Source organism: Zeugodacus cucurbitae, chromosome 6 (assembly GCF_028554725.1).
Source record: "Zeugodacus cucurbitae isolate PBARC_wt_2022May chromosome 6, idZeuCucr1.2, whole genome shotgun sequence".
In the NCBI taxonomy this organism is placed as follows: Eukaryota; Metazoa; Arthropoda; class Insecta; order Diptera; family Tephritidae; genus Zeugodacus; species Zeugodacus cucurbitae.
This window is the reverse complement of record NC_071671.1, coordinates 15,906,908-15,932,640: the sequence shown is the minus strand read 5'-3', so window position 1 is coordinate 15,932,640 and position 25,733 is coordinate 15,906,908. Positions and strand designations below refer to the sequence as shown.

General features: G+C 36.3%; 5 protein-coding genes across 11 annotated transcripts in view; 2 read left to right on the top strand and 3 right to left on the bottom strand.

Annotated features, from left to right (window-relative positions):
• Nucleotides 1–764: 764 nt before the first annotated feature.
• On the bottom strand, nucleotides 765–3,054 carry LOC105213218 (peroxisomal membrane protein PEX13). 4 transcript variants are annotated; one of them, XM_011185893.3, is made up of 4 exons: nucleotides 2,912–3,054; nucleotides 2,111–2,851; nucleotides 1,812–2,038; nucleotides 765–1,621 (listed from the first exon to the last, which is right to left on the bottom strand). In XM_011185893.3, the coding sequence occupies exons 2-4, from the start codon at nucleotides 2,743–2,745 to the stop codon at nucleotides 1,149–1,151; spliced, it is 1,335 nt and encodes a 444-aa protein (XP_011184195.1). In that variant the 5' UTR covers nucleotides 2,746–2,851; nucleotides 2,912–3,054; the 3' UTR covers nucleotides 765–1,148. The 4 variants fall into 4 exon arrangements, with proteins under 4 accessions (XP_011184195.1, XP_011184196.1, XP_028896842.1 ...); XM_011185894.3 differs by having other exon boundaries at nucleotides 2,948–3,050; XM_029041009.2 differs by having other exon boundaries at nucleotides 2,111–2,848; nucleotides 2,912–3,046.
• Nucleotides 3,055–3,207: 153 nt separating this feature from the next.
• LOC105213213 (F-box/SPRY domain-containing protein 1) lies at nucleotides 3,208–5,977 on the top strand. Its single transcript, XM_011185885.3, has 4 exons — nucleotides 3,208–3,923; nucleotides 3,990–4,263; nucleotides 4,328–4,418; nucleotides 4,506–5,977. The coding sequence occupies exons 1-4, from the start codon at nucleotides 3,619–3,621 to the stop codon at nucleotides 4,598–4,600; spliced, it is 765 nt and encodes a 254-aa protein (XP_011184187.1). The 5' UTR covers nucleotides 3,208–3,618; the 3' UTR covers nucleotides 4,601–5,977.
• Nucleotides 5,470–5,965, bottom strand: LOC105213212 (COP9 signalosome complex subunit 9 homolog). The gene is made up of 2 exons (XM_011185884.3): nucleotides 5,790–5,965; nucleotides 5,470–5,672 (listed from the first exon to the last, which is right to left on the bottom strand). Exons 1-2 carry the CDS (start codon nucleotides 5,838–5,840, stop codon nucleotides 5,544–5,546), a joined length of 180 nt encoding a protein of 59 aa, XP_011184186.1. The 5' UTR covers nucleotides 5,841–5,965; the 3' UTR covers nucleotides 5,470–5,543.
• A 275-nt stretch (nucleotides 5,978–6,252) lies between the features above and the next one.
• On the top strand, nucleotides 6,253–7,297 carry LOC105213211 (UPF0587 protein GA18326). The gene is made up of 2 exons (XM_011185883.3): nucleotides 6,253–6,638; nucleotides 6,701–7,297. Exons 1-2 carry the CDS (start codon nucleotides 6,380–6,382, stop codon nucleotides 6,937–6,939), a joined length of 498 nt encoding a protein of 165 aa, XP_011184185.1. The 5' UTR covers nucleotides 6,253–6,379; the 3' UTR covers nucleotides 6,940–7,297.
• A 491-nt stretch (nucleotides 7,298–7,788) lies between these two features.
• LOC105213210 (sterol regulatory element-binding protein cleavage-activating protein) overlaps nucleotides 7,789–25,733 on the bottom strand; it is a 36,648-nt gene continuing 18,703 nt past the window's right edge. For all 4 annotated transcript variants that reach the window (XM_054234779.1, XM_029040972.2, XM_054234777.1 and 1 more), the window contains exons 3-10: nucleotides 17,836–18,168; nucleotides 17,470–17,647; nucleotides 11,328–12,813; nucleotides 10,447–11,270; nucleotides 10,195–10,363; nucleotides 8,982–9,196; nucleotides 8,561–8,915; nucleotides 7,789–8,422 (exon numbers count right to left, since the gene is read on the bottom strand). In XM_054234779.1, coding sequence (XP_054090754.1) covers nucleotides 8,244–8,422; nucleotides 8,561–8,915; nucleotides 8,982–9,196; nucleotides 10,195–10,363; nucleotides 10,447–11,270; nucleotides 11,328–12,813; nucleotides 17,470–17,647; nucleotides 17,836–18,168 — 3,739 coding nt within the window. In that variant the 3' untranslated portion in view covers nucleotides 7,789–8,243. The remainder of the gene's footprint in view (nucleotides 8,423–8,560; nucleotides 8,916–8,981; nucleotides 9,197–10,194; nucleotides 10,364–10,446; nucleotides 11,271–11,327; nucleotides 12,814–17,469; nucleotides 17,648–17,835; nucleotides 18,169–25,733) is intronic.

Here is a 25,733-nt window from a genome sequence, read left to right as displayed (position 1 = left end):
TGTAAAGCGAGTATATAAAATAGCTGTATATTGCATAAGAAACGCATATAAGTAGTTATAATTCAATATTTATTATTGAAAATATTATTATTAAATGTTTAGACTAACAAAACGCTGTAAACACTATGTAATGTGTGGAGACATTATGCAAATCACAATTGCAGACTTTGTACGGGACAATGACACTGAACTGATGATTCTACATAGAATGAGTTAGTAAAATAAAGTGTACTACTTATACTGAATTAAATTTATAAAAATCAGAAAAAATACGTTGTTTTTCTTTTTTATTTATTTACGTAGATAAACGCTTTTTATTAACCACTGTTTGGTAGTAAGTGAAATATTTTATGGCAGCACTGTTTTATGAAATAACCGTAAAACTTATTTATTTATTGTAGTAACTTAATTTTTAAGGCATAAATTCAACAAATTGCAAACAATTAATATTAAACTTATCTTGAGTTAGCATATATTGTATTTGAATTTCGATACAGAGTTCCGTTATATTTGTGTTATAAAAAATGATTTTTCTAGACAACTAAATATTGCTATGGGGAATGTACAGATTAATTTGGTACCATTGTATCTTTCATAATATTGTTTTGTACTGAATTTTAGAAATATGGCATAAAACAAAGTGAATAAAGTAAAAAATAAAAATTTACCGAGGAATACGATTTTCTACAGTACATTTATTACAATAGCATGTGCATATATCTAGCACATTCTAATTTCAACAACTGAGTACCACAAGACATAAATTATAGTAATTTTAATACATAAATTTTATTTGCCAAAAATAAGAATTACCGCTATTGAAGCCTAACAGTTTTTCAGTGAAGCTTACAAATAAATCAGTGCACAAAAATAGTTATAATATATATAAAGCTACAACTTTAAACCTACGTGCATATATTTAAAAATTTTAAATTTACTATACACCTATTTAAATGAAAAAAAAAAACAGGAAATGGAAAATGCAAAAAATATGCAACAAAATGAAATTAACAAAATTCACAGTATATAACTTTTAACTAATTCACTTGAGCAACAGGAATTCTCGACGTATTACGCATAAATATATAAAATAACTTAAAGTTACAGCAATTTAAACACACAATTCCACACTTATAATAATGCACTCATTACATTTCATCGCTGCCACTAGTGGCTAATAGCGTTGCATTATCAGGTGTCCCAAGTGGTTGTGGTGCGATATCGAAATCAGGCAGCGCGCCAGTACCAACATTTTGTTGCTGCATTGTGGGAGGTGCAGGGAAAGATGTTGCTGATAAGTCCATCAACGCTGGTTGTGGTTCTTTGTTTATGTTCGTCTCTGTCAACTCAGGCATTAACGGTTGTTGTTGTTTTTGTTGTTCTTCACGCAATTGTTGCGGACTTTTGACATAATTTATCGGTAGAATACCAACTTGTTGACGGTCCACAGTACAGGCTATTGCCCAGCCGGTATTCAACATGCCAAGAGTATTCTGTATTTCTTTCGGTGCAATGAGCAAAGGTTGATTGCTTTGCATACTCAATTCAGTAGGGTTTCTGGCTTGAAAATCATACATTGCAATAGTTTCGATTGGATTAATCCACTTCTTTGGATTACGTGCTGTAAATAGACACAATGAAATAAGTAAATTGCTTATTCTCAACACATTATCTAATCTTAAATATGTGCGATTTGATTGCGAACTGATTTGTAAATAAGAAACAGGAATGACGATAAGATATAAGCAGATCTTATCTGGTTATATTAGATTCAAATGTATATGTATATAGTCCACATATAAGATACATACCTTCTTCCTGCGCTGTATTTGTAACAGTACCCAAGAGTTTCATGATAAGATATGGTGCTGTAAATATAAAGCTTATAAATGCCAGCACAGGCCATGGGGATTGACCTTTATGCGGTAACTTAGGTGCACCCGACTGTTGTGCAGAATCATTAACTGCTTCGGCAAAAGCTTGTTTGAAAGTCTCGCTTGAGGGATCAATATTGGATAAACGAAGCCAGTACAACATTCTGTAAATAAAATTATTCATAATTTTTGTAAAAAATAATATAAATCTATATAATAATATAATATAAACTTACTTTTTATAAATCCATGTTAGTCCACGCAGTATGGCGAACGTTTGCCAAAATTGTGCAAATACTCCACGTAATCGTCCAAAATTTGATGCCACACCCAGTATAGCACGAAATGAACTAGTCAGTGCAAAAAATGTGGAATCCAACATTGCCGCTATATTTCCTATAGCTGAAACAAGTGATTCAATACTTTGAAACGCAGGTCTAGCGCTCGCTTCAGCCATTTGTATGAAACGCATTTCAGGATCCATCGGATTAATGCCACCCATGCCAAAACGATTGTAGCCACCACCAAAACCACTGCCATAGCCACCAAATGAACCGAAACCGCCGTAACTGTTACCATAACCACCGTATGAGCCAAAACTGTTGCCAAAATTATTATAACCTGTATAACCTCCGTATGCACCGAAAGTGTTGTTGCTACTATAGCCGGTGTTGGTACCATAAGGAGCTTGTGGCAGCGGTGGTGGTAAAGCACGCACATTCCCAGCGAAAGGTGTGTGTAGTTGTGAATCACTGTTATTTCCCACGGTACGTATCCCTCCGCCAGTTGAAATACTTGCTGGTGGTATTAAATTTGATTCCATCAATATAGGAGATCGGAAATTATTTGTATTGCCAACGTTATCAACCATTATTTTCTTTTATTCCTTCGTTTTCACTATGTACAATGTGTTTGAACTTTGTTCCAATTCTTTAATGTATTCGTAGAAGTTGATTTTATCGATTGACTTTGATCTGCTATAGGGAATTGTTTATTAATAGTTAAGTGTTTGCAATAGTTATGTTTACACTACTAACTGGAATTAGCTAATCTGTCTTTTAACAAATAAAAACCTTTTCAGACTTTAGTCTCCCAACACAATTGTATAAAAAACAACACTTTAATCCGCGAATTAAATCGTATGACAATCTCTATATTTTGACAGTTTTATAACAAATAAAAAGTAATAGTGCTACCAAGCTAAGGAAAAAGAAATTTATGAAAATTGCTTCTACTATATGGTAGCACTCAATCCAATGTTTATTACAATCAGCAATTTCTGAACCATCCATTTAGCCAAGACACAAAAATTGACGTCATTGTGTAAAATTGAAACGAATTATGTTGGAAGAGAAACGTCAAAAAAGCGTTGTAACTTCGGTTTTGTTAAAGATTTGTAAAAATTAATTGCTATGCAATAAATTAAGTGAAGTGCTATAATATTATTATAAATAATAATTTACAAAAGTGTGTAAAGTACCGAAAATGCATAAACTACATAAAACAAATAAAAGAAGATAAGTGCGTTTGAAAGTGTGTAGGATGACAAACTAGGTGCTGCAATTCTAATTACTGCTAACACATTACTTCGAGATACTTTAACTATTAATAACAAATATAGGCAAGCAGTGTATAACCACCTTTTTATTTTCCTCATTATTTGATACCAACTTTAAACCGCTGCGGTCTAAAAAGAGATTTATTTCAAAACTAATCTACATACCGTCATACTTCAAACCACAAAATGGTTGATCCAATACTGGCGACTAATTACAATGTTTTAGAGGTAATATTCTCTTATTTGGATTTACGTGATTTGCGAAATTGTGCATTGGTTTGCTGGAATTGGTATCACTTTCTGAACGATGAAAGCTCAGAAGTATGGCGTATGCATTGCCTACGGAAATTACCACAAGAGGCTATCAAATCAGATTTGTTATCTTCAGTTACTACGTATAAGAAAAGATTACGCGCTTATTACCATGCCTGGAACCCCAATGATTGCTCACGTAATGTTTATATAAAACCAAATGGTTTTACCTTGCATCGGTACGTACAAATGCATTATAAACCATAAATAAATGTATTAAAAACATTAATGTAAATTCTTTATAGCAATCCTGTGGCGCAGAGCACAGACGCAGCACGTGGTAAAATTGGTTTTCGGCAAGGACGTCATTCATGGGAGGTCATATGGGAGGGACCACTTGGCACGGTCGCCGTAATTGGTATATCCACAAAAGAGGCAGCTCTACAGTGTCACGGTTACGTGGCTTTATTGGGTTCAGACGATCAGAGCTGGGGTTGGAATTTGGTGGAAAATACGTTGCTGCATAATGGTGATGCGCAAGGCAATTATCCCTTGTTAAATAATCCACCAAAATATCAGGTAGCTTACATTAATTTTGTATAAACTTATTTTTCTAATTTTTTTATTTGTTAATGCAACGCAGGTCGGCGAACGGATACGCGTCATACTTGATTGCGATGATAATACGTTATCTTTCGAAAAGAACAGTGAATTTCTAGGTGTAGCATTTAAGGGTAAGTTAATAAATAAATACTCATCAAATAGCTGATTAAATATATTTATAAATAATTTCCAATAAAATATATATGTACATATTACAGGTTTGCCAGATAAGAAGCTGTATCCAACAGTGTCCGCGGTATATGGCAACACGGAGGTATCGATGGTGTATTTAGGACCGCCGTTAGATGGTTGAAATTTTCATTTCCTTTTTTTCTACAGACAGTATGGTAAAATAATTAGAAAAGCATAAATACTATATGTAAAGGATACACGTTTTCATCCAAAAAAGAGGCAATGATTTTAATAGCATAACTTTTATACTTAATTTTTCTAACTAAGCAAACAAATGAAGTACAGTAAAGTTTTCTTACGCACTCAAATTCTATAGATTCAGTTTAGCTTCCAATTTTTGAGCAAATAACTTTCTTAATTAAACAATTAATAGTTTTTAATCGCAAGTGTTTTAGTTTATTGACAAAAAATAGATTCAAAGTTTACACTTATAGCAACGTCTCTTCAAAAACTCCAGACAGTGAAGTGTGGGAAAAGTATAAAGTGTTTAGTTACTTGTGCTTGCTTAAGCTAAAGTGGGCATCAATTTAAAAGTTTGTTAGCAAGCAAACAAGAAAATTGTGTTAACCCGTGTGCAATATTTGTAACGTGAGATTCAGTAGGTTATTATACACATATTTTGATGCATAGAAAATGTGCTTTAATTTTAATGAGTCACAATTTGTGTAATTCGAAGAAAAATACACACACGTAACACTTGAAAAATACGCTTTATAAGCTATGTGGCACAGAATCACCTTTAATACATTTCTTCACTGTTGGTCAATTTCATAAGTTGCACAGCTAGTCCATCTTCTCTCGTTTAGTTATTAGTTGAACAATTGTAAATATAACTTTAATTTATTTTAAGTTTACTTTAAGATTGTATGCCTATTTTACAAATATTGTAAGTAGTGAATCAAATCGGTCATTTATATTATTTTACTCTCAAAGATAACGGATAAGTTAAGCGAAAATGTATATGTAAATATAAGAAAATATAAAATCACATTAAAAATTCAAATGAACGTGGTTTTATTAATTAAAATATTACTTATATTTAACATGTTTGCGAAAATGCACATTTATCCACTAGTGTTTGCTGGCATATCATCATCATCATCAAATAAATCATCGAAATCGTTGTAGAAGTCGGCATGCACCTGCTTCTCATTAGTTGGCAAATCGATGAGTAGACCGGATGAGCTACCCGACTGCAATGAGAAGGCATGGATGTGTATAAAAATTGATATATGGATATTACTAGTATATTAAATAAGGCTGTGGAAATTGTTTACTTGACCATGCCTCATCTGCAACAATACACTTACCTCTTCCATATCTGTGCTGAACATTTCATCGGCAGCCGGTGTTGGCTTCATCTCGCGCAATACAGGATCCGTTTTACTGGTAAATATTTAACTTGTGCCTTACAAAATGTTTTTGTAAACTTAACTTTTTGCAAATAAAACGATTTCCGCACAAATATCAAACAATGAATTTATTGGCGATAAGAAAATGCCAAATAATTATAATCAGCTGTTTCATGTATTGTTAACAGTGCTACCAGCTTATGCCAATAATAGAATATTTTTTTATAAGAGATAACAGCTTTAGTGCTTCTAAGCATTTGAGAATACAGGTTCAATGACCTATCAAAACACAGAAAATAGCTAATTAATTAAAATAAATCAAACACTTATTATGTTTATTGCACAATTAATATTATTTCGTTTGCATAACATTTTGTCGGTTTGTGTTTTTATGAATAGGGTTTTTACAAATAGCAACCGGTAGTTTGACAGTTTGCTAACAGCTGTGTGCGTGTCAAAATTCTAGAAAATTTCAACAAATATCGGTAAATTATTTGTTTTGCTATATACTTTTTATAAGTAAAATACGCGCAAAAATAAATAAAAACATGGTTCGCATTGGTTTGCAAATCTCAGCTACTTTAGAGAATATCGAAAGCCTGGAAACAAATCATCCGGATTATGCGTTTTTTGTGAAAATCAAATGCTCTAATTGTGGTGAACCGTCGGACAAATGGCACGATATAACAGAATCGGAGCATATGCAAGGCGGCGCCGATACACGCAATCCTGAAGGTTTCAACTTCTATATGAAATGTAAAATGTGCGGCCGGGAGAACAGCATTGATATAGTGGAGAAAACGAATTGTAATGAGTTGCGATTTATAAATGATTTAAATATGTGGTTTTATTTACATGCTTGCTTACAGCGTCCTACACACATGAAGATGCGGGCAAGTACAAAACAATTGTCATTTTCGATTGTCGTGGTGTGGAACCCATTGACTTTTCACCGCGCAGTGGTTGGATAGTGCATTCTGCAGAGAATGGACAAACGTTCGAAGATGTGGATCTATCCGAAGATGATTGGGTTGAATATGATCAGAAGAATAAAGAGTCAGTTGGTGTATATGAATTCTCGTCGCAATTCGTGAAATTGAAGAAATAAGATGTGAATTGAAGGCAATATATAAACACATAAGTAAATATGTAGTTTAGCAAGCTGCTTGAAGATAACTTGGAACGTTTGGCTGCTGCCATATGATATTTTTATAGAAAGCAGAGTTTTTGTTTCTTTAGAAGCCTGAACAAATTTATAAACACTACTCAAAAAAGTTTCAGAATTAATTTAACAATGCATTTGTTTATATTGAGTTAATTTTTTTTGTAATTAAACGTAAAATAGTGAAAAGGAAAATTAAATAAATTTTTGCACTGTATATTGATATTAATAAACTATAAAAAATTAAGTGTAACCGTTTCCTATAAAGATATATTAAAATAAATGCTTTTAATTTTGTATCATATTTTATTGTTTCTTGAAATCATTTTATTTCAAATAAAATCGTAAAACTATAACTATTAAAAATATACAAATGTCTCATACGGGGTTTCTTCCTTGTTACAATATCCAAATTAAACCTAAGGCTAAATATAAAAATTAGAAATAAAAAGCTAAAATGCCTATTAGTGGCCTTAAAATGTATACACATACATCTGTGTATATGCTTAAATAGCTTAGCTATGCTTAAATATAGGATTTTTAAAATATTAAATGAACTGGTTGAGAGTTTAATGGAACTTATAATGAAACATGAAAGTCAGTTCAGTTCACAAAAGGCACAATAAAGTAGTCCAAATTAAAAAGTGTGCTAAAACAGGCTTGCAGATATTTGTAGCATACTTTTAAGCGCAGAAAGTACGATATCAGCATCATAACTTGGAAAACATAGATTATTGCAAGCGAAAAGTTAAGTTAGAGATAATAAAAAATTGTAAAAAAATATGAACGCTAATGTAGGAATAAAAACTAGTTTTAGTTATGCAAATTCTCTTAAAGCAATGATAAGTTTCATTACACAATAACTAACTGTATAAATATGTGTGTGCTTATTTTATATAGGACAGTGTAGTTTAATGCCAACGCAATGTCAATTAGTATGCGCAGCTACATTAATATATAATAAACTAACTTCTCTGAGAAGTTGAGTTACATTTTAATGAATTATTCTGCATAATATTTGTTGTCAATGCATTCATCTACTCCAATAAACGCCACAAGGCTACAGCCACAGCCTCTAGGTTAACAGGCAATCTGGTGATTTGTGTGTGAGTGTGGGTGTGTGTGTGGTATGGACGTACATAGTGGTTGAGATAGACAATATTTTTGAAATTTTGCCATCAAAACTGTGTGTGGACGCACTTTTGATTATTATTATTATTAGTTAGTGGTTCGACCTGTGCGTAGCGCGTTCAACTGTATTTATCGGAAACGATAGGAAAACGCACCACACGCAACTCATTTCCATAGTCGCACACAACAGCATCACCGGTGAGCATTAATTTTTTTGGACAGAGTAGAGAATTCGCGCGATCAAGTTTAACTTCACGCGCTGGCTCACCCGTGCGCACATCCCACACGATGAGGGAACCTGTAAGAGAGTATAGAGTAATAACAATGAGTAATAATCACAAATAATTAAAATAAAAGTTAAAAAAATAAATTAAAATTCTTCTTATAGTATAGTAAGTAATTCTTATAGTATTAATATAAAACAACAAATACACACCCATTTTGCAAGTGACCAACAATGATGGCGTCAACATCAGCAAACTCGAATATGCGTTCAATATATTGATCGTCGTTAATAGGTTGCCTTGAAAACGTTCCCACACACAAATACGCTCATCCACGCCCAGCGATATGACATATGTGGGTGCGCACACCAACGCGGTGACGGCGCCATCATGTGCTTGTATATTGTACATGCAAGCGCCGGTGAACAAATCCCACACGCATAACATACCATCTTGGGAACCAGAGCCACCAGTGCCCGGTTGCCAGTGGTCGACGAAAAGGCACGTTATCGGCCCACAATGACCGTGTAGTGTGTATTCGATGTTAGCGTTCGTTAGACTGTACACCTAGTGCGCGAAAAAAAGAGTCACAATTAAAAAAAAAATCAATCAACAACTTGTTTAATTGCTTACTTTAAGTGTGTGATCCTGACTGCCGGTGAAGACCATGCCATTGGATACCTCCATGCAGGTAATGGGCTGTTGATGCGCGAAACGTACTGCTTCTAGGCTAATTTTCATTTCCTCTTTGTTGGAGGGCGGCGGCGATTGGCCGGTAAAATAGGTGCGTTGTTGTTGTGTATGATGCATGAGACCAATGCTGCCAGCTGAACTGGTGCGGGTGTGCGCTGTGGCGAATGAAAGAAGGATGTTGGAAGATTTAGAGTATAAAGTAAATGTATAACAAGTAAGGAAGAGCTAAGTTCGAGTATAACCAAACATTTTACACTCTCGCAATTTATTTATTTTATTATTTTATGATAACCCATAATTCGACCCACATATTCGGCATAAAATGCTCAAGAATAGTGAAAATCATTACTTATTGCATATGGATAATATGCTGGGATAAATCCTCGACCGATTTCGACTATTTTTGATATCAAGCTATATAATATCCAAGATTTTATGTTCACTTAATTTGGCTAAGATTTTTCAAATATTAACCGATTTATAAGGTTCTATAGCCACCATATTTTTTAAAAACTTATAATTAGATATATTGGAGCTACGGAAAATTATGACCGATTTTATTCATTTTTGGTGCAGAGAGACATTATTAGAAGAAAACGATTTCATCTGAATTACATTAAAATATCTGAGAGATTTACCGATATTTTCGGTGAAGGAATCAAATGGAATTCAAAATTTAGTTATATAGGAAATAGACGTGGTTGTTAACCGATTTCGACCATCCGTGTCATCAGGGCGTTAAGAAAATATTATATACCGAATTTCATTGAAATCGGCCGATTAGTTCCTCAGATATGGTTTTTAACCCATAAGTGGGCGATGCCACACCCATTTTCCATTTTGTAAAAAAAATCGGAGTGCCGTTTCTTTCTGCACGGACGGACGGACGGTCAGACAGGCATTCGGATTCAACTCGTCTCGTCAACCTGATCGGTTTGCTGTACATATATAACCCCATATCTAACTCGTTTAGTTTTATGACTTACGAACAACCGTTATGTGAAATATAATACTCTCTTAAAAACTTTTTTGTGGGAGTTTAAAAATGCCATAAACCCAATTGTTAATTTAGCAAATGATTTGCCAGACATGACATTATTCCGAAATGATTCCGAAAAAGTAACGCTTATCAACGATTTCCATTTACACTTACTTCTTCTGTATGCCGACGTGAAATTCCAATCGATTTGTTGACCTTTGCAATAGGTTTCCAGTCGGAAGAACTCTATACGCCCACATAAACGCGCCACAATGACCCGATCACCATTTATATAGATATGAGTTATGCCTTGATTAGACTTCACCTCTCCAGGTGAAATGCACTACATGCAAAAACAAAAATGTTACAACAATTAGATTTCGTAGCGAAAAAGCAAAAACAATTTCAAATTAATTGAGTACACACCTTCAGGACACCATCTGGTGTTTCCCACAACTCAATGCGTCCATTGGCACAGCCCACCGCAACGAGGTTATCAAACGCATTCATGCACCAGATCGGCGAGTAGGGCAAACGTTCAAGTGTCACCTGTTCGTCTTCACGTTTCGTTGCAATTTGCATATGTTCACGATGAATTGCCGTCAAATTCTCACCGCTACGTGAGTCCCACACCTTCACTTGGCCACGCAGGCAACAGCTGATGATATGCGAACCATCGGTTATTAAACATTCGACCGTATGCTTGTGTCCAGCAATTTTCGTTGGCACACCCTCGAGTATGTGTTCGGTTTTCTGCTGTATTTCCGACGACTCATACCAACTGGAACGCCACTCGGCATAGTTGCGCGTGCAAATGCAACGATAGAAGACGACCATTGTGTAGCTGAGCACAAAAATGCTGATCAAACACATGGAAATTACAAAAAAAAATTCCATTGGACTTTTGGGGTAGAGTGGTGTACCGCCTGGAAACACCATGGGCGATTCGCGACGTTCATCGTCGTTGAAATCAATGGGGTCGAGTGCAGCGGCCAGCGCTTTCCATTGGAAGTTTTGCGCCACCTTCTCTTTGGGGTTGCGTATGAGTACCGCCGCTTCGGCGCTAATCGGATGCGATAGCTTGATGGTGGGTAGTAAGGTTACGTAACGTCCACTTAGTGAAATATTGTATTGTTTCATGATGGCGCACCAGTGAAAATTCGAGAGAAAATAGTTCATTTCGTAGTCGGGATAGAGCAGACGACGAAGATCGGCGTCCGTGTCATTAATGGCGCCATCGTCGGTCGAGCCTAAGCAATGCGGTAATGCGTGATCAGTAAATAAAATCTAATAATTCGCTTAATTACCTTTCTTTTTGCCATCTGAGCCAGACTTCTCACCCTTTGACAAACGGCCACTGCGTTGTCCTTTCACTTCACCGCTCTTACCATCCCCGTCCTGTCCAGCTGTTGCGGCGCCATTTATGACATGCTGCATATTCGTGAAGAAGCTCGAAACGGCGCTTTGTTCGTGTGTTTTGACAAATCGTTGCGTTCCGTCGTTACCGTACGCTGTACGATTGCCGTCCATGGCGAACAGATTCTCCAAACAGCCCGAATTGTAGACGATCGTGCAAATCCAAACGCTCATCCAAATCATGAAGGCGCGCTGAAAGAAGCGTGTACGCGCCCAGAAATTCACGATGCGCAGCCGCTTCGGTATGCGTCCATCTTTATTCGGTTGTATGCCCGTCTTCGCGGTCAAGTCGGCCGGGTGTGTATTGAGATCTGCAAATGTGAGTTTGGGGTGCGATTGTGAACGATGGAACATGCCGAAGCCCCCATTACTCAACGGTTGGTGTGGTGTGGTCGACACATCGCCCGCCAGCGACACATACGATTGGCTTTTATCGTAGAAACGATAATCATTACGTCCATTCGGCAGCATACCGAAACCACCGGGCGGTGGTGTGGCCGTGTTGTTAGTCATCGTGCATCTTAACATCATTTTCGGCAAATGCTTCGCTTCGGTCGTGTATTCCGGCAATTTGATATTCATTGCGAGTATGGTGGGGAAGAGCAACATTTGCAGCATGAAATCGGAGAGCAAACCGATAATGGCGAAGATGCTGAATTTCTGAATGACCGGCACCATTGTGATGCAGCCAATGGTGAGTATGGTGATCTCGGTCAGCAGCGTCTTGGAGATATGCCAACCCTCCTTGCTGAGCGCTTTGGCAACGCGTATCTTCACATCGAACGTCTCTTGCGTATAAACGACGCTCTTCGTTATGACGAGACAATTCTCCAGACCTACAAGTATAACCAAATAGGGGAATACATCCTTCGATTGCAAACTAATGGTGAGGCCGAAGAATGAGCAAACGCCCAGCGACATGGTCAGACTGCCCAGCACTGTTATAACAGCGCAAATGGCGAGTAACAGCCGTGAACGTATTATTTCGATTTTACGCACCGAAAAATACATATAAAAGAACAACAACACAAAGGCAATGGCTAACGGCATAAATTCCCACAGCTTAAATTCATCTGGATAGAAAATGTAAGTGATTGCAGATTTCTCATCTTCGACTTTTGTTATTGGTTGTTCACTTGCTGTTGAGTGCTCACTAGTTGTTGTTGTTGTAGGATTCAGTTGCAGCGGTGGATAGTATTGGAAGAGTTTGTGCTTTAGCGTACTCAAGTACTCCTGATCATTTTGCTTCAGTATCAATGTGATGGCATATTGTATTATGCGCGAACGCGAACGAAGCGGATAACGCTTGAAGCCGCTATCTTGCATTGGTACGCCGAAGAGCATTTCGGCAATGGAGACTTTGGTTTTTTGGAGATTCTGTAAATGCATAAAATAGACCACAAGATTAATGATTGTATAATAAAAGATAGATAGAAGTAGATATGGGATTAATTTTGGGCACTTGCCGGGCCGTAGTCTCGCCATTTCTTTAATTTATCAATAAGTATAACTCGGGCGGAAAATAACATTATGTAATCTCACAAATTTCCAAAATTTAAGGATGGGTGAAATGTTTCAAAACATCTATAGCAACTGAGCATCAAACATATAGCTTTTGGATATTCCTTACTAGAAGAACCCCAATAATAATAAATAGTATGTAAATACCTAATGTCCATCTTATAAATTGTATCGCTTACTATCCGAATTATTTAATTCCAAGTGACCAGAATAGACGGCTATCAAGATATTTGATCTGTGGGTTTCAAGAACTTTTTAGTAAAAATGAGGTTATGTATGTTAAACTCCCACAACTTTTAGAGATAACTTGGATATTTTAAAGCTTTTACAGGCCTAGATCGCGCCCGCTTTCAAAAAATTTGAAGGAGTATACTTGATGAAAAATGATTTGGATGGGCAAGGGTATTTCCATTGTATAGGGAGACTGTTAATGATAGGATTGATAACTGATCGATTCGAAGCCTAGGGAGGGAGACTAGACAGATATTCGTTGATTACAATATATACAATTTTCACGCCACATTTTCCCATTTTCGGAATTGATGCGGATATTATCTAACCAAGTACTTTTGTTTTGGTGACAGTCTGTTTTGGTCACTCAGTCAGGTATTAATTTTTATTGATTTGAAGGGTTGATTCAAAATATCCACAACCATGATTTAGGGTAAACTTAAAATGAGGTTAGGTTAGGTTAAGTTGTATGGCTGTTCCCCAGGAGAAATCTTTGTCTTGATCTCTTAAAGGCGAAACATTTCATAAGAAAGTGATGAGATGATTCCACCTCGTCATCCTCCAGGCAGATTTTACAGCTAGCATCCGTACAAAGACGTACCTATCCTTGCAAGTTCATCAGCCTTAAGATTAGGTTAGTCGGTAAAGAAACATTCACAAAATGATTTTGGATATCATTAAACTTAGGTTAGTCGTGATAACAGCCTTTCTAAAGATATTAACTTAACGTGAACATACGAAGGTTCTGTAAGCTGGTGACGCACGAACTCACAATCGCCCAATTCTGCGTGTGAATCAATGAAAACGACTGGAACATGTGTGAATTGGAGTTCGAAACGCTTACCAATTACCGTACGAACATATTTTTCAGTTTGCCAGTTATGGTGGTTCAACCACTTCAATTATATTGTTGAAATGAAAAAAACTTAAGTAGATAAGGTAGTGCCGTTCTTTCAGCAAATATAATCGTGAGCAAATAAGCAAATACAAAAAAAAAAACAATTATACTTTTTACGTACTTTTTGTTTGAAAATATTTTAAAGCACTTTAGTCCACAAGTGTGTAAACAAATATTATTGATGCTATGCAGCTGCGCCTATAAAAAATACATATTTTTTTCAGTCACGCAGTCTAGTGTCTAGTCAGTGTTAGCTAATTTAAATTTAAGACGAGTAAGGAAGGGCTAAATCGGTGTGCCGTTGGCTTACTTTCAAATTACAGGGTGCTCTTTCTTTGAGTCGGCATGTAAGCATTGAATAACTTTGACATTTGGAAACCTAAACTCATAAGAGCTAAACACAGTGTCGAAATAGTGACGATTATACTGAAAATAGTTTTTGAATTAGGAAGAAAATGTTGAGCAGCGAATATAGCATTCACAAAGTTTTCTAGCAAAATGCCGTTTGAAGTTAAAAATATGTGACTTTGACCGGTCACCCAAATTCCCAGATCTTAGCCTTTTGACTTTTTCTTGAGGAGTGTTTTTGCAACCCTCGGACCGAACGATATTAAATCATCGTGCTGAAATATTCTGAGGCCAATAAAAACATGGTTGCTAATTCAAAAATTCTCTTCTTCTTGACTGGCGTAGAAACCGCTTACGCGGTTATAGCCGAGTCCACAACAGCGCGCCACGCATCTCACCTTTTGGCAGTTTAGCGCCAATTGGTAATACCAAGTGAAAACAGGGCCTTCTCCACTTGGTCCTTCCATTGGAGTGGAGGTCTCCCTCTTCCTCGGCTTCCACCAGCGGGCGCTGCATCGAAAACTTTCAGAGCTGAGGCACTTTCGTCCATTCGAACAACATGACCCAGCCAGCGCAGCCGCTGTCTTTTTATTCGCTGGACTATGTCTATGTCGTCGAACAACACATACAGCTCATCGTTCCATCGTCTGCGGAATTCGCCGTTGCCAATGTTTAAGGGACCATAAATCTTCCGCAAAACCTTTCTCTCGAAAACTCCTAGTGCCGTCTCATCGGATGTTGACACCGTCCACGCTTCTGCACCATAAATTAGGACGGGAATGATGAGGGACTTGTAGAGTTTAGTTTTTGTTCGTCGAGAGAGGACTTTACTTTTCAATTGCCTACTCAGTCCATAGTAGCACCTGTTGGCAAGAGTGATTCTGCGTTGGATTTCAAGGCTGACATTATTATCGGTGTTGATGCTGGTTCCTAGGTATACGTCAAAAATTAGTCCAAATAAATTGGTTCCTAATATCGATTGAGTACTTGTTCGAACAGCACTTCCGGTTATTGCGCATAATGCGGGTTAAAGCATGATTAGAGATAATCAGTTCGCCCTTGGGGTAATAAGAGTATCTTTAGGGACCAATGTTCGTAATAACCTGTACAACCAATGAAAGAAACTGAATTCCACACGGTTCGTTTATTAAGCTAAGCTGGAAATCCATTCAAGGCATGCTATCGATCACAAGCGCATCACGCACTTCATAAATTAAATTGCTTGAGCACCCCTGATATTGATTAATGTCAATAATGTCAGTATTCAATTAGTATGTACATATATTAGGGTGTTCCGTAAACAAGAATTTTAATAATCAAATGAGATGACTGTAAGTCAAGAGTGGTTTGTTTTAAGAATAAAATATTAATATTTTTGTATATATAAAAATATTATTTTGAACTTTTCATATACGATTTTTTTGTAGTTTAGGGACTGAAGACCATTTACATTAAAATACCTAATGGATTTTATTTAACTGGAATTGGATAATTAACTACTGACTAATTTAACAGTAATTCAAAGTTTCATTGCAGTTTATCGAGAATTTGTAAATTCAACAAAATAACTACAACAACAAATACATTACAAATACATGCATTGGGTATAAAAAAAGTCAACAAATATCGTGTGAGTGAGTGTCTAATGCAATATTTGCTCATAGAAGTAAACAGAAGATATTCAAGATGACGCTAAATAAACGTCAACGAAATAGCCAACTAATTGCCGGCGTTGACTCACCTTGTTAAATGTGTGTTAAGCACTTTTACAGGTGTGTGCGAAAAAAAAAAATTGAAATTGATAAAAAATGTACGTACACACCTCCATTTATAGCGAAAATCGAAAATAAGTATGTATGTATGTCAGTTCAGTCATATTTATCAACGATTAGTTAACTAGGCAAGAATGTGGTAAGTGGCTGAGAACATTCATGTCTTCAAATAAATACGACGTAATTGACAAATTGAAGAAAACAAACAAGGAAGCAACAAGGAAGAGCTAAGTTCGGGGCGTTTAAAGAGGGGCGTTTCAATACGTACTTAACCTCAATGACGTCATTATAGCAAGAGATATTTACTATCAGTAAATGCAGAGTGTTTAGAAAATGAAAATAGAGGAATATTCGTTGATGATTCGATTCTCGGTTTTAGAGAGAAATCCCGCAATGGAATGAAGTGCGCTTGGATGATTTCTACGGTGACTTCTCCACTATATAGTACATCAAGATCGGGTCTTACCGGAATTAAACTTTACACAAAGACTGCATTTGAGGTGTGGCATCACTCATTTGAAATAGTCGAAATTGGAGCATATTTTTTAAAGGTCCCAAATATCGTACATGGAACCCTCAGTGGCAATGGGTATTTTTTTTAACGAAAAACCCGAAAATCTCTCACTTATTTTTTAAAAATTCAGAGGGAATATTTTTCTTTTATAATGTGTCTCTGTTCCAAAAAAGGGTAAAATCAGGTCATAACTTCCCCTAGCATATGTACCTTCCCCACATATGTACCTAATATTAGTTTCAAACAACCGGTAGATTAATACCGTATATATCGGTTAATATGTGAGATATCTTAGCAAATTTGGTGAACAACAAAGTTTGGATATAATGTACCTAATGTACCTATCCTATCTCAGCCCTCATATAAAAATAATTTAATACTTTTAGGTCTACAACTTTGCTTTTTGTATTTTTTTTTTTTGTAAATTTAAGGTTTTTTTGTATAAAAAACGGTCACAAAAATGTTATTCAAAATACTGGCCGTCGCTAGCTACTACTTTTGACCATCTTTCTGGCAGTATGCGTATTCAGTGCAAATGTCGAGAATTTGGCTCATAAAATGACCTTTTCAGTTTTGAGAATAAGTTTGGGATGCAAACAGATCTCTACAAATATTTTGTTGGGTTAATGTTGATACAAATGTCCAAGATCGATATAAAACGATTTAATCGACCAGTGCTTGACCCTAGAGACATCTATTGGAAAACGGCGGAAGTTATAACCTAATAAAATAAACAGCGCTATACTTACATGATATTGAAAAATGCTGTTCAAGAGATTTGAGTCATTCGTAAAATTTTGCACATCTTGAGACCATAAATTCGCCGGCGACAATACCAAGCAATTGTATTCGGGGAATAATACTTTTTCATCGCGCGAACGCTTCACATTATCCACATGCCAGCAAGATTGATCCAAGGTGCGTTTACTAATGGAAAAGCAAAACAATAAATACTTTTAATTTCATTCAAATTAGCTTATCAATGAAAATGAGACATGCAAATAAGATTGTAAATGCATTCGCTATATATGTAGTAAATATAAATGAATGTACATAAATAAATTTAATTGTATTTATGTATGTTATGCATAGGTATAGCCTACATGGCTACTCACTTGTCGGCGCTTTCATGATTGCGCACGATTTCCAGCAATTTAAAAACTTCGTAGAGCGGCGCACGATAGGCGTCCATTAGCTGCATGTCTTCGGTCCAGGGTAGCACGCTAGTGCGTAGCATTATCTGTTGTACGTAGAATACAGGTGAACTCTTTGCCCATGGAAATGGTGGATCATAGCTGAAATTACTGCTGGTAGGGGGACTGAAGAAATTCCGCACCAATGAGACATTCTGTTGTGGTTGTTCTGCGAAAAGTGAGTAACGACCGTCGAACGGTAGCATTATTTTCGTGGGTATGGTGCCGGGCAATGGCACATTGATGAGCGGGTAACTGTGGTGGCGAAAAGAAACGGAAATGAAATTGCGTAAATATTTAATACATTTGTCGGAAGTTCTATATAATAGTTTATATGTGTTAAATGTTATTTAAATATGTATATGTTTATATAGAAATATTATATAGTTAAAAGTTGGTAGAGAAATTGAGGTTTGGAAAAAAAAAATTAACTAAACCATAGCCTGAAATAGTTCTGAAAGCTTCGGCGTTCATTACCTTTAGCGATACACATAATATGGAAATATTAGTTGGCAACCATTCATGATTAATAAATTTCGTTGATAGTAACGGGTGATCCAAGTAGAGGTACTTTTGTCAATAACCTTTTTTTTGACAGTTCACGCGTGAGTCGTGTCAAGCTGTCATGTTATTTTTGTGGAGTATTATTAGTTTCGTCCGCTTTGCTCAACTATAATAATCGACCTATTGAATGTACTATCGCAACCCCATCACCCATTTTGAGGCCCAACATTCATTATTGGATAATATTCGACTGAATGGACCCCGTCCAGCATGCAGTGTAGAAAATATAGCAGTCTTGTAGCTGAAAGTGTACACGAAGACCATGGAGAGTTGATTTGACGCCGTTCGCAACATCTCGGACTGACGTATAGAACGACTTTTGCGCAAATTTCCTCTCTGGGCCCTTGAAAAGTTCCAAGAATATTCGAGTAAACTTTCTTCAAAAATGAGGTCGGTGAGAACGTAATCGACTATTCGAAGCTTCAATTTCAGCTCGTGATCTCAGCAACATTTGGTTTCAACAAGACGGATTTATTGAGAGAACACTTCGGTGAGCACATAATTTCACGTTTTGGACCGATCGATTGGCCACCGAGGTCGTGTGATATCACACCATTAGAATTTTTTCTGTAAGACGAGTCTATGCCGATACTCCCGCTTCAATTCAGACCTTGGAGCAAAAAATCACGCGTGTCATTCGCCAGTTATCAGTTGAAATGCTCGAACGAGTCATCGAAAATTGGACTCAACGGATAGACCATCTAACAGATGGCTCCGGCTAACATTTAAAATAGATAAACTTTAAAAAATAAATGCGAAATAATGTTCTTTCGAATGATAATAAACATTCCGCACTAAATTTTGAAATTGAATTTTCCGTGTTTTTTTCCTTACAAAAGTGGGGAACTTCGAAATGGATCACACTTTATAATTGATATGATAATTTTACTATGGATGGATAAGAGGAAACACCAATAACCAAAATAGAATTGTTAAAAATTTCCGCTTAAAACTGTATATATGTATGTACAGTGGAACTTCCATAACTCGAACTTCTCTAAATTGAAGATCTCCATAACTTGAACTCTTGAATTGGCAATAGCGTTTAGATCTCAAATTTCATACAATTTCCTTCCATAACTCGAAGTTCTCCATAACTTGAACTCTTGAATTGGCAATAGAAGTCAAATTTCATACAAATATCCTTCCATAAATCAAATATTTCGACCAAGGGATAATACCAAATTTAAAATTTTACTTTCGAGGCAGAATTTTAAAAGAGTCCCTCAATATTGTACGGAGGCAAACAAAAAATATAATATTACACAAATTGATTGCATAAATCATCTAACAAAAGCATGGGACATAGACGTCAAGAGCCAAACAATAGCAAAGTGCAACAAACAAAATTATAGAATTTATGTTTTATTTACTTCACAATAAAAAAACTGTGAATAAATCTATATTTTAAATCTTTTTCTGTTTTAATGAAAATTCTATAACTCGAAGTCTCTCTAACTCGAATTTTTTTTGTGGATTATGGTGATTCGAGTTACAGTTCTACTGTATTTACATAACATAAGATGCAACAATATTTATAACAAGAGAAAATGCTTATATTTCAATCACGACTGGGGCCATGTGCTGTTCACTCGGAGCAGCTATAAAAAATTGAACGTGTTTCTCTCACAACAACTTCTTTCGACACGCTCAGTTCTTCACTGATTGACTTGAAAATGTTAGTATTTTTTATAGATAAATGTAGGGATATCTATTATTACATATATTTCTTTTTTCACCATGGCCTTCAATGACGGCAGTACCGAACGTGACTTTGTTTTAAATTTCATAAAAACTATCAACCTTAAATAACATAGAAAATAAAATTCTATTCTTCCAATTCATTCTTGAAAACTGAATTTGGATTTTTCTTACATTTCAACCATGTTCAGATTTATTATAAACTATTTTATAGTATAGTAGTATAGAGCTGAAGAGGGAAGCGAGACGCATTTGCAGACAAAAAAAGAAAGAGGCCGAAATGCGTGAGTATGAAGAGCTTGACAAGCTGGCCGACAGGGGTACTGCTCGAAAATTTTACGAAAAGATCAGGCAACTAACTGAAGGTTTCAAGACACACTCCTGTAGGACCCCCAGAGATGATCTAGTTATTGATGACCAGAGTATACTGAGTTTGTGGAGGGAACACTTCTCCAGCCTGCTGAATGGCAGTGAAAGTACAACACCAGGAGATGGCGAACCCGATTCCCCAATCGACGACGATAGAACAGATGTTTCATTACGACCAAGAGGAAATTCGAATAGCAATTACCCGCTTGAAGAACAACAAAGCAGGGGGGGCCGATAGAATACCGGCCGAGCTATTCAAATACGAAGTGCTGATAAGGTGCATGCATCAGCTTCTTTGCAGAATATGGTCGGAAGAAAGCATGCCTGACGATTGGAATCTCAGTGTACTCTGCCCTATACACAAAAAGGGACTCTACAATTTGCGCCAAATTCCGTGGGATAAGCCTTCTCAACATCGCGTATTAGGTTCTGTCGAGCGTATTGTGTGAAAGACTAAAGCCCACCGTCAACAAACTGATTGGACCTTATCAGTGTGGCTTTAGACCTGGAAAATCAACAACAGACCAGATATTCACCATGCGCCAAATTTTGGAGAAGACCCGTGAAAATAGGATCGACACACACCATCTCTTTTTCGACTTTAAAGCTGCTTTCGACAGCACGAAAAGGAGCTGCCTTTATGCCGCGATGTCTGAATTTGGTATTCCCGCAAAACTAATACGGCTGTGTAAGCTGACGTTGAGAAACACCAAAAGCTCCGTCAGGATCGGGAAGGACCTCTCCGAGCCGTTCTATACCAGACGAGGTTTCAGACAAGGTGACTCACTCTCTTGTGATTTCTTTAACCTGATGATGGAGAAAATAATACGAGCTGCAGAGCTAAATAGAGAAGGTACAATCTTCTATAAGAGTGTACAGCTACTGGCGTACGCCGATGATATCGATATCATTGGAAACAACACCCGTGCCGTTAGTTCTGCTTTTCCAGACTGGATAAGGAAGCAAAGCTTATGGGTCTGGTGGTGAACGAGGGCAAGTCGAAATATCTCCTGTCATCAAACAAACAGTCAGCGCATTCGCGTCTTGGCTCCCTAGCCAAGGAGCTACGCTGGCTAGATCATGTTGTTCGAATGGATGAAAGTGCTCCAGCTCTGAAAGTATTCGATGCAGTACCCGTTGGTGGAAGCCGAGGAAGAGGGAGACCTCCACTCCGATGGAAGGACCAGGTGAAGAGGGACCTGGCTTCGCTTGATATAACCAATTGGCGCCAAACTGCCAGAAGGAGGGATACGTGTCGCGCTGTTTTGGACTCGGCTATAACCGCGTAAGCGGTGTCTACGCAAGTCAAGAAGAAGAAGAAGAATTTTATAGAACATTAATCTCATCCTCGTTTAACTATAACCGATCAAAACAGTCTCAAATCCTTAAATAACTTTTAATTATTTGCATTAGATAACCAGTGCTATATTCAAAACATTCTCTTGTTGAAAAATGGGAAATGATCTACATTAAAACTCGATTACAGAGTGGCCTGAAGCAGCTTTTTCGTTTTACTTAAACTCGTGGACAGAATCTCATTAGAAAGCAGCAATATTATTCGAGTGGAGAACTTTCCTCGTCCCAACACAGATCTTTTACTACAACGCATAGTACTCAATGGGTTAAGCTAGTACAATTTTCAAACAATACTTTTCTTTTGCTTAAAGCAGATACACTTTGTAAAAAATATTAAAATTGGTCGAAGCTTATAGGAAACATACATATTTACCTTATATGCGCGATTAATATTTAATTTTGTATGCCAATGCAGCTGTTTCAGCAATCCATAACCTTAGACCAATAAAATCTTGAACCTAAAGTTTAAACTGCAAATAGACGCTTATCAAATTCCATATAACTTATTTATACTTATTGTGCCTGCAAAAGTTCTAAAACAGTGATGTATTGTTTTTTAATTTCTTCAGAACAATAAAACTGTTTTAAATTGATAATATTGTGCACTTTTTCTCTGGATTAATCGCAGATCTCGTTGCGATGAAGAATAAGTAATATAGAAAACAGCGTCAAATCAATAATACGGTTTCAAATGATAAGACCTCGGCGCTACACTTATTAATTTAACAGATCGCAAAACTACTATGAAATATTTAATATTGTGCAAATATATTATTTACAAATACTTGCGTACATACATACATACATCTGAAGCGAGTAAATACAATTTTGCAACAGTCAAATATAGAAAATCTATTATCAATTCAGATTATTTGCGACATTTAGTGTATTTGAACTTCACGGCAAGGCCATAATAATATTAAAAAGAAGCAGAATAGTAAAATAAAAACAGAAAGTGAGTAAAGTAAAAAGAAAGATTAGCACAAAAATAAACAATGAACATACATATATACAAGTATGTACATATTTATATGTATGTATGCATAGCGTACGAAAATATTGAAATATTTTTGACCGCCTTGGAGACTCGCTGGTATTTTCTATTCTCAATGTTTCTATGCTTGATAAGCGCTAAAATTATGACTCTGTGAACACGTTGACTTCTTATACATATAAATGAATATATATATGTATGTATGTACATAGCGCGTGGCATGGCAGACGCGAGTGATAAGTTTCCGAGCTAAACGCAGGGGCGTAGGTAATATATAAGTGATATAGTTTTTCTTTGATTTATTTCAAATGGATTTCGGAAAGTTTATTTTTAAACATTTTTCTAAATTTTAGACATAATGTGATCTGGCTTTAAAAATTCGGTCCATGAGTTACCCTAATTTCATTCAAACAATAAAATTATCTTCGTTGTTGTTGTTGTAACGATTACTCAAACCTTTCTGAACCGGTAAGCACAAGTCAATTGTCATCGAACTCATCTAACGTGAGGCCCAGGAGACGAGCTGCTTCGTCAGGGACGGACCAAAGGGAAAGGGGACTTTAGATGAGAGTCGTTAATTGGGTATGCAAAGAGGTGGTCAAAGTCGTGCAAGGCTCTTCGATGCAGGACATATATTGGGAATGCCGAGGTTCAGTCTGGACAGGTAGGAGTTCAATCTACTACAGTATCATGAACGAAAGTGCTCGAGGCAACTCGGGTTCGGTGACTCCAATTGGTAGTGATTTGACTCCAAGTACGCCATTCATGGAAAGGGAATCAAGGAAAGTTTTAATGGCTGATAAGTGAATGGCGTTCATTGCTTGCTGGAAGCTTGTCGCGTCCGAAGTCTAGTCGGTATAGTTATGTAAATCGTCGATATATTTCAGGAATGTACTCTGATGGCTCTGGGAAGCAGCTCGGCTTCCAGCAAGTGATTGCAGGGATGGTGTATGCGGAAACATCCAAACAAAAACTGCTTGGAGAGTATTACAATATGTTCCTTAGCAGATAGCATACGGGCCTCGTTGTGAAGGTGCTCGACCGGAGATATTAAGAGGCAACCTGCGTCTGTAGGTCCTTCAGCTGTGTCCTACTGAATTCAGGCGACCATATAGGGGCGGTGTAGTTTATGACCGGCCGGCCGTTTCTTATATTGAGTTTGGCTTAAAGTCCACTTTAAGGTCTTAAAAACATTATTCAAATCGGTAAAGTAAATCAGCTGTCCAATGTGCTGTTTTAACATTAAAGTACATATATAATATCCCTTTAATTAAATATTGGTTACGCCACTGTACACACAGTGTGTAAGTGTAACACAGTAGATTTTGATTGTTTTTGGCAGTAAGCGATTTTGAGTTATGATACTGAGTGTGATTGGAAAATTTTTCGATTTATTGTGATTAGGGATTTTCCACACCAAATGTGAACTACACAAACTAGAATCTAATTTGTTATGTTTTTAAGCTCTTTACATTTGTATATAGCTAAACAGGCTTCAAAGCTAGATCCTATCAGCCTACTAAGGCGCCGAAAAATTATTGGCCAATAAAATCAGTTAAGTGAATAACAATTTGCTACATTTTAAATGTTCAGGGTGTTATTCCATGAATACAAAGACAGATTTATTTCTGACATACACACACATAGTATATAAAATTATTTTTAGTTAGATAGAGATACATTGTAATTTCATGAGTGCTGTTTAAATGTCTCAAACATTTAACAACTGCAGTTATTTGTAATCTCAAAAATCTTCTAAGCACCTTTACAATGTCTTTATTTGCTTATTCAATACAAATATACATATATATTTTTTCCACTTGTAAGTCGTTTAACTCAAGTGCTGCATTCGAAAGTAGGCATCTTTCAATTATCTCAGCACTTTCATTTGCAAAAAAAAAAAACAATTTTTCATGCTTGATGCCAACTAACGAGTGAAGTGTGCCTTATGCGTGTCTGTTAGTTTTACTAAAAATATTCAAGAAAACAAAATGACAATATAAAAAAGCAGGGCAAAGTTTACGTACGTAATCAGCAACTAGACGGGGGAAACGCATAAAAATACGAGTTGATTCACATTACATTACAGAATGTGCGCGAGAAGAAGTATGAAAATACTCGCACAAATATTCAAAAAAAATGTGTTAACCATGCTTGAACTCTGCTTTATTTGCAAAAAAAGCTACGTATATCGGTATATCGATTTAAATGAAATGTGAACGCCAAATTAAAATCATATAACCACTATTACATTGTATTTATACCAATTGTTTGTTTGATACGCCATTCGTTAAAATTTGACCCATTGAACAACTAATAGTAATTGGTATAGTATACATTGGTTTTCAAATTTTTTGTTAACCCATTCGTAACACGAATTTTCGGTTGAAAATTATCTATTGATACTGAGGTCCTTCACGTTCGATATTTGGAGCCATTTTCCATCTTTTATACATCTCTCAGCTATTTTAATGTAAATCAGAGGCAATCTTTGTTTTCTAATAATGTGTCTCTGTGCCAAAAATAACTTCTCCTAGCACCCATATACCTAATATTAGATGTTTCAAACATACGGTGGGCTTTATACCGTCTTCATTGGTATATCGCTTCGTAATGAAAATGTTTGAAATGAAATGGGTACAGAAATTAACTCAGCCCTAATATATTATTTATGTTGATTTTCGTTATTCTATTGGACTTTATGTCGAATAGACGGGACGAATTGTGTGTTCTCATAATAAAATTACATCAATAAATAAAAAGTTTGGGTACAACCGAATTTAGCCATTTCTTTCTTGTTTTTATACTCTCGCAACAAAGTTGCTACGAGAGTATT

Coding starts and splice junctions, on each gene's coding strand:
- LOC105213218 (XM_011185893.3), bottom strand. CDS start 2,745: ATGGTTGATAACGTTGGCAATACAAATAATTTCCGATCTCCTATATTG. Junction 2,039..2,110: donor CTAACATGGATTTATAAAAA/GTAAGTTTATAT, acceptor TTTTATTTACAG/AATGTTGTACTGGCTTCGTT. Junction 1,622..1,811: donor AAATACAGCGCAGGAAGAAG/GTATGTATCTTA, acceptor GTCTATTTACAG/CACGTAATCCAAAGAAGTGG.
- LOC105213213 (XM_011185885.3), top strand. CDS start 3,619: ATGGTTGATCCAATACTGGCGACTAATTACAATGTTTTAGAGGTAATA. Junction 3,924..3,989: donor AATGGTTTTACCTTGCATCG/GTACGTACAAAT, acceptor AATTCTTTATAG/CAATCCTGTGGCGCAGAGCA. Junction 4,264..4,327: donor ATAATCCACCAAAATATCAG/GTAGCTTACATT, acceptor AATGCAACGCAG/GTCGGCGAACGGATACGCGT.
- LOC105213212 (XM_011185884.3), bottom strand. CDS start 5,840: ATGAAGCCAACACCGGCTGCCGATGAAATGTTCAGCACAGATATGGAA. Junction 5,673..5,789: donor TCAGCACAGATATGGAAGAG/GTAAGTGTATTG, acceptor TTCTCATTGCAG/TCGGGTAGCTCATCCGGTCT.
- LOC105213211 (XM_011185883.3), top strand. CDS start 6,380: ATGGTTCGCATTGGTTTGCAAATCTCAGCTACTTTAGAGAATATCGAA. Junction 6,639..6,700: donor TATAGTGGAGAAAACGAATT/GTAATGAGTTGC, acceptor GCTTGCTTACAG/CGTCCTACACACATGAAGAT.